We start from the raw sequence: 7,608 nt of genomic DNA on the forward strand, positions 1-7,608 counted from the left end.
CATGTGAGCCTTCTCTGTGTTATGGTCTAAACGCCTACAAAGGGCTGATCTCATCAAACGAATCTCCCTGAGTTGCCGCCTATATGGACCTTCAAACCAAAGCTATTCAGTTAAAGTCAACATCTTAAACGCTGTGTAGAACAAAGAGATGCAAGCCTGCGACTGTTCTAGCCTTGCAAAAAAACCCACTTTAGCTCCGCATACACGCCTGGCCTGAGCTAACCAATATGGCTTCAAACACAGGTTGCCTGCGTTCATTAAAATTCTAAGAAGTGAATTCCATACCTCACTTTAAAAATGGTGTTACCTCACTCAAACCCTTTCCTTAAGCCACGAATTGTGTCCACATGCAAATGGGTTACGCCTCGCTGACTGTATTGTGGCTTAGTCTCATTTTATTGACTAATAAAAGTAATCGCTAAAAGCATTTCCATTTGTTTACTTCATCTCTCAAAAAGCTTATGATGGAACAGATACGAACCCTTAAGTCTCAAGCGCCTATTATAACACTTTAGTGACGATAATGAACAACTCGTTCACTAATTTCTTATATGCCTGAGTTGAAGTCATCTTTCGGTTGTAATACGTTTAAGCATCAGTAAAAACGTCTTCATCGTATGAGTAAATAAAAACCAAACGCCCCGCATCTTATTTGCCGACTTGATACTGTGACTTCCTCTAACCACTCAGTTACGGAGAGCGTGCTCCATAGCCAAGCTCAAAGTCTCCGTGGCAGAATCGAAAATACCCCTCTAACTGACTGATTTTGAGGCTGAAGGTAGTGCCACCACCCCACAAGGCCGTACGCGCAGGCAAACACCAGTAATGATGTTGCGACTGGGTGATTCGACAGCTGTTCGCATCTGGGCACTCATTGGTGCATTCAAGGTCGTCAGGCTATTGGCCGCCAACTTAAAGTATATATATTCTTCAAACAGACCCACGGTGGATTTTCTTTTGCCTTTTCCAGCTTTGTTTTTTCGTCGCCCACTTCGAGCACGACTGCCTTTCATTAGAGCATCTTATCCCGTATCAATTTCATATGCTATAATATTTGTACGTTTTCTGCTGCTTCATACATTTTATTCGAATTCAAAATGGTTGAAGTAACCCACGGCATCTCGGGTACCCTTACTAATGAAGACGCATCACAGCCGTTGACATCTCCTAAACTTCATGTTAGCTCTGGCCGTCTACCAGATGACCATATGGCAGCGGTGCGCAGAACAGCCGCTTCTAAACGCTCCCTGTTGAAGATTCGAGCGTCTAGGAGCATCACTAGCTGCAATCGTTCAGACCTCTTCACTTCAAGGGATGAGTCCAAGAGTCCCAGTTCTCCTAGTTCCTCTGCTGATGAAGACCCAAAGCGCTCAAAGGCGGAGAGACCTTCCAGCGATCCTGAATGTAGTCCTTCTGGGTCACCAAAGGCTTCTCTGGACGGCCAGACCAGACCACTCTTCCAGCGCAGGACCAGAAATCACTCTGCTCCCATACTTTTAACATCGATTGAAAGCTGTGGAACCAAAACCTTAAATTCACCTGCGATAGTTTGTGAGGTAAGCGTCTGTTGCCGTTTGTGTGTGCGTGTGTATGTGCGTAGTGCTTCTCTCTTTCGCGAACATTCCTTTTCTCCGTATGTTCACTTGCTCCTTCATGTGCCTTTAGCTGTCACGAATCCCCAAACATCGCCTGCAAAAGTTGCTGAAAAGCGAGCCTAGCTACCATCCCAACAATGCATTCCTCTACTACGTCGATCCGGTTAGTTGCGGGTTCTCATTGTCTTTGTACTTTGTCTTAACGCTCTGCTTTTTTGCCGTACTATTGAGCCTGTTATTGGCTGTATCGTTCCCTCTTGTGTGCTTCTTCTCATGCTTTAAACTGCCTCCAGAGTGCATGCAAGTGAATACCAAGTCAAATGATTCGAGTCCACTAAAACATTGTGTAAATAGTAGAATCGGATCTCAGGTCTTACCGCAAAATTTGTTGTCAATTTTTTATACCCTTGACGCGAAAGGTTCAGCGTAGCTTACATGTTCTACACGTGCATCTGTGGGCACCAAAAACAACAGTTTTAGCAGTTTGGGGTTGAGGAAAGTGTTTGTTCCTTTGTCAGCATTTACTGTTTGTAATCCAGATACTCTAAAGCATTTATCTCTTGTCATTTACTGCCCTAGGCGATCATTCCGTCGTTACGTAATTGTATACTATGTTGTATCTGTCTCCACAGTAGTCTTTGTTCCACTCTGCTCATTTGACGGTTGGCATTACTATGTCTAGGACGGGTATCTGACCATCCCATCGAAATGCTTAATACATTCAGGCTATCTGCTTCAAGGTTGGGGCGAGCTGTTCGAACTGCCATGGGGGCGTTGTATTTCGTTTGGTTTCTTTGGCGGTCACTAGGACTTGACAGCTAAATGTGTGTTTGTTGGTTTTGTGTGAAGACCCGACCTCTGCATATTTAACGGTTCGGAGGGTGTGCAATTTGGGTTCCGAAAGCAGGCTCGGAATGGCAGACGGCTGAGTAGCATCCGTGTGTGCGCGCCTGCAGATATTCCTATGGCAGCTACAATCAGCTGATTCCACAATCTACCTCTTGGTCGCTCCGCCCAGCTGTTTTCGCTGTGCGCGCACGTGCAAGCATGTGCGAACGTATGTGTGCGTGCACGAACGTGCGCACTTGCAGATGACGTGCCTTTCGTGTGTGCACACGGCCCAAGAGCTTGCACACACACACGTATGCCCATATGTGCGCCTAGACTTGAGTACAGATGCACCCAAAACCCTGTCTCCTCCACTTTGCGTGCACGTCCGCGTGCGTGCGTACGCGCGTGAGTGGATGAGAGTGGAAGTTGATCATTTCGATGTACCAGTAACACATCAGTTTTCTGAGTCGTCGTGAGGCTGTAGTAAACTCACAGAACTTCAGATTGGTCTCTCTCTCTCTCTCTCTCTACTAATTGTAGGTTGTGGAGGACAAGGTGGATGCCAACCTTCGCAATGAGGCTGTACATAGCTTGCGTTTCATGCATAATGCTTTCTTTACTCTCTCCGCAGAGGCATTCTGCAAGGCGGTTAATCTGATCGATCGCTTCATCGTTAAAGTCAAGGTGGGCTTCCCACTTGCTAAAGTTTGCTTACCTACTTCTATTTAAATGCTAAGTTTTGTTGATCCTCCTTGCAGGTTAAGCCGAAGTACATGGCTTGTGTTGCCGCCGCTGCATATTACGTTGCCGCAAAGCTGGTCGAGTCCACTCCGGTGAGCGAATCCTGCCAACATTGCCCGGTAAAGCTTATCTATGTGCTAGGATTCCAGGGTACTGTCACCTTACGGATGAGTCACTTGTATTAACATCGTACGTTATTTTGGGGAGATGGGAGAGGGGCGTGGTACCAACGCTGCATGTCTGAAATCGGACTGCGGACGTCATCTGTGGCTTTTGCATACCATACTTAAACTATATCTTGAGTTTGGTTTCCGTATGCTTTCCAAACCTATCGTTAATTTCGGCGATTCAATGATTGTCCCTTCTCAAAATGGTGGCCGCGATAAGACCGTCTACTCCCACTGCTTCTGTAACTGGCATAATGTGGAAGTCTGCCTACCTGACGGGCTGACGCATTCGGTTCTACAGTAGGGTTAGCATCTAATTGCCATGATCTTGAGTGAATTCCTCATGAGAGTTTATCTGTTGGCCTTTAAGGAGCTCGGAGTGCCGAGTCCGGACGCGTTAGTTCAAATCTCGCACTGTGGTGGAACAGCGGCTGATCTGCTTCGTATGGAGGACATCCTGACCTCCAAACTGGGTGGAGACCTAGATGGTGTTAACGCCTTCGATTTTCTCCGCCTCTTCGCCTCCGCGGCAATAGTTCTGCCCGAAGGGACCACTGTTCCATCAAGCTTTGGTGGCACCGGGGTGGGCAGGACACCCTCCATGGAAGCTGAAGACCCTCAGGGTCAGCTCCTTCTGCCCCCAAATTCGATGCCCGAGTCGAAAAGTGCTGAGATCACTACTTTCACTGCAAGAAATCCACAGAGCCGTCGTATGTACGACATTTGGAGCGCCATGACGAGCCGACTTGTGGTCTCCCTCTGTTCTCTCGAGATCTACCGTTTCAGACCGGCTACAGTTGCCTTGGCGGTACTGCATCACTTCCGTGTGTCAGAAGTTGAAGCTTTGGCTCAGCTTTGTGGTGTGAGTCTCTTGGGAGCATTGGCCCTTCTTCGCGAGGAGTAATCACGTATTCAACTCACCTATTGACGTGATTCCCCTTGTAGGTCCAGATGAACGATGTGCACCAGTGCTCAGCTTTGGTTGAGGAGCTCTACGATGTCTTCTACCGCGACTCACATCCCAGCAGTCGCAAAGCACTCGCATGGACTCTGTCCAAACGCACTTTGCTTCGTATCGGTTGTTCTAGTCCTACCACATTGGACACAATCTCGGAGGATTGTGAGTAAGTTGACTCGGGAATGGATGTGACTGAGCGAATGGTGTGAGAACGTGGTGTTATTCCAATTCGTTACTGTATTATAGAACCGACAAGGAAGACAACTTGCAATTCATGTTCGAGCCATAGTGGCAATCATATATGCCGCCGTTACCAGCTTGTTTGTCCCACTTTCTGCATTTCTTTCAAAAAACTCCAAAAAGCCATGCACGCATACAAGTCAGACTTAGTTCCTCTCTTCCACAAACAAAGTGTTTTTCCCCTGTCTCAGGACCATATAAATGTGGCGAAATGACCGGAACGGCACATCGCTTGTCCGGTGGCGGTAGGACCTTTTTTGTAGTCGATCCACCGCCACTGCAGCACCAATCATCATTGAACGAAGTGCTCTTTCATTAGTTTTCTTACCTCCTCCCATTTGAAGCAAAAAAAGAAAAAAAAATGTAGTAGAACCAGGGATGGTAGGCGAAGGGTGCGAATAAAGGGCCACCATTGTTGTCGTCCGACTTTATCAATCCCCTTCCCCTCCCCTTCCCCACACGCACCACCATCTCAATCTATCTCTTGCTGGCGGTCACCGGTTGTCTTTCTATCTAAACGGAGTTTTCTGTCTTACTTCCTGCACTGACCACTCGACCCTTGATCTGTGATGATGACGATAATGCCGCGGTGGAGCACGATGTCCTATCCCCTCTATGGAAGGTTGTTGCATTTACACTCGCAGACATTTCCTACCTTCTTAAGAAACCACGACTTGTTCTTTCGTTCCCGGTGTTTTTACCCTAACCTCCTCCCTTTTTCCTTCCTCACTTTGAGCTTTTGTCATTTTATATCAATGTATACCGAGAAGGGGGAAACCCCCTTCCCGTGTAGAACAGCAATGATTTATATGTTCTCCCACCCCCCTTCCCCCTCTTCCTTCACCAGAACCAGGAACACAAAGACTTGAGTTCATGTACATGCACACGAGCACACACCCCTCTCCCGTCACATTTCTATGTGTATGGGCGTTCCATTGCGTGTGCTCGTGTGCGTGCGTGTGCATGCTGTGCAACTTTTCACGCAGTAACTCAACTAACAATAACATCAACGGAGGCAAGCCATTGTTGGAGTTGTCGAATAAACCCAATTTGTTATCAATGATATGGTTTTTCTTCTTGTGTCTGTGCCTTGGACTCAGGCTTTCGGCACCGTAATTCTGAGGCCCCAGTAGGGATATATTTTAGACGATCTCTAGCTAGTGGACTAGTGCTGGATGGGTGGGAGTCGCGCTCCTTAACGCGCTTCAGTGACACCAGTTTCATTGTGAAAGTAGCTATGAGGTGAGGAGGGGGCTATAAGCCACCCAGAAGGTCTTAACTCCCACTTGTGACTACCAGGCGAGTGATTGGGTGGGCTGCCTGGGGTCGAGTGTCATGTGTCTACTCCAGCTGTTGCGTAAAGCCTGTTCACCTTAGGTCTCACACGGTGAGGTACAGACGACTGTTTCGCGAGGGATTGTGGCTACTGGCACAACCCGAAGGTTAGGCCATCCTGCAGTGGTGGGGTCCCAGATTGACCTGTCATCAGAACCGAGAGCTAAATGAACGAGTTGTGTTTGCCCCTCTTCAGGGTCCAGCAACTGAAGCCACCACTTGTGTGGTTCAAATTCCCCTTCGTCAAGCTTTTAACTGTCTGTTCTATTGACGGGGGCTACTTCAATAGGCTCACTTCCTCACCAGCGTGTAGTCACGTTTAGGACCTTTATCGCTGTTGTGGAGGGAGCATTTTTTTTTCCATTGGAGATTGGACGAATTTTAGCCGAGTGATTTGACCGGAGCTTGCCCATATGGAATTCTGGGGAAATGATCAATAAATGTGTTGATGGAAGCTAAACAATATGCAGTTTTATCGGCGTCCTCCATGTATATTCCAGTCTCATTCTAACGAACCCACTGAATGAACAGGGAACAATAGACCTCGGGAATAATGGTAGTGACTGATGTGTATAGGGGTTAAAAGGCACTATTTTACCTTATGCAAGGAGGGTTCAATATGAAACCCCCAATCTGCCTTTTGTGTCATTGAAGATGAGCGTGGCTACAAGGTGTCGGTCAGTTTTTGAGCCATCTCGCTATTTTCACATGCCGGCGGTTTTTTCCGTAAACACTTCTAGGCAGGTATACATCCAGTCGAGATTTTTAAAAGTGAAAGAACAGCATCGCTAGCATTGCATTACCTCCTCTCCTTATTGACACTGAGCGTCAATTAGAACCGAGAATGATTTATGGCCAGCGAGTGTTGTCTTGTGCCCATGCGGAGACCTCTGCATCAGGGAGGCTTTACATGTGCGTGTAATCCGGAAGAAGAAACTTTATTCTTCACCCATTCACTCGAAAGCCTTGCAGGACGGAAATCAGATGCACATCTCAATGTGCGCATTTCGCTGAAATGCTTCCACAATACCTGTACGTGTGCGCACTTCACTGATTCAGGAAAAAGGAAACTGCGAAACAATTTGCTTTAAACGGAAATACGAGAAGTGAACGCTTTCAGATGTAAAAATTCCATCAGATACCCGCGTACATGGCGACACACACACACATTGCGTGACTCACAGCATGGTTCAGGTCACATGCAACTTATTTCTATCCTGCTGGATTTCCCAACACAGTTTTCGCTTTTTAATAGGGCTGCCTTCGGCGTGGGGGCAAGCACACAGGACGCAAACACACACGCATCGAAAAGCACAGACCACACAAGTAAGAAGAGTCGGTGTTGCGTTTACACCTCTCCAGTATCTTCGTCACAATGAGATATTCCACCAGTGCACACCGCATAGTGCGAGGTGTCTGCCTGCCTGAGGCACGCTCGGTGGGAGGGGGAGGAGGGAGTGGAGGATGACTAATTGCCCCACGTTTTCGCCAAGGCCTGCTTTCTGCTTTGTATGTATGTAGGCCATCAAATCAATCGATGTAGGAGAATCACATGACCCTCCCCAGGGGAGGTTTAGAGCCCAACAGTGGCGGCGGAGAGTTGCGCTCGCTACAACAAATGCATGGCATTCTTTCCTAGCGATGCAATGGACTGAAAAGGCTTAGTCACCGCGTTTCTTATGAGGTAATAGGATATTGCCAGGTTCTTTTCTTTCTTGTGATACATGACCAACTAAAAGAA

At 47.4% G+C, this 7,608-nt stretch overlaps 1 protein-coding gene across 1 annotated transcript; it reads left to right on the top strand. All coding sequences in view use genetic code 11, as the record gives it.

Annotated features, from left to right (window-relative positions):
• Window positions 1-1,097: 1,097 nt before the first annotated feature.
• Window positions 1,098-4,581, top strand: EGR_02574 (Cyclin-G2; the record flags this gene model as incomplete). Its single annotated transcript, XM_024491823.1, has 7 exons — window positions 1,098-1,556; window positions 1,666-1,758; window positions 2,967-3,110; window positions 3,185-3,259; window positions 3,705-4,196; window positions 4,280-4,458; window positions 4,539-4,581. The coding sequence occupies 7 exons, from the start codon at window positions 1,098-1,100 to the stop codon at window positions 4,579-4,581; spliced, it is 1,485 nt and encodes a 494-aa protein (XP_024353638.1).
• Window positions 4,582-7,608: the final 3,027 nt, after the last annotated feature.

This window comes from Echinococcus granulosus (assembly GCF_000524195.1).
Source record: "Echinococcus granulosus chromosome Unknown EG_S00012, whole genome shotgun sequence".
NCBI lineage: Eukaryota > Metazoa > Platyhelminthes > Cestoda > Cyclophyllidea > Taeniidae > Echinococcus > Echinococcus granulosus.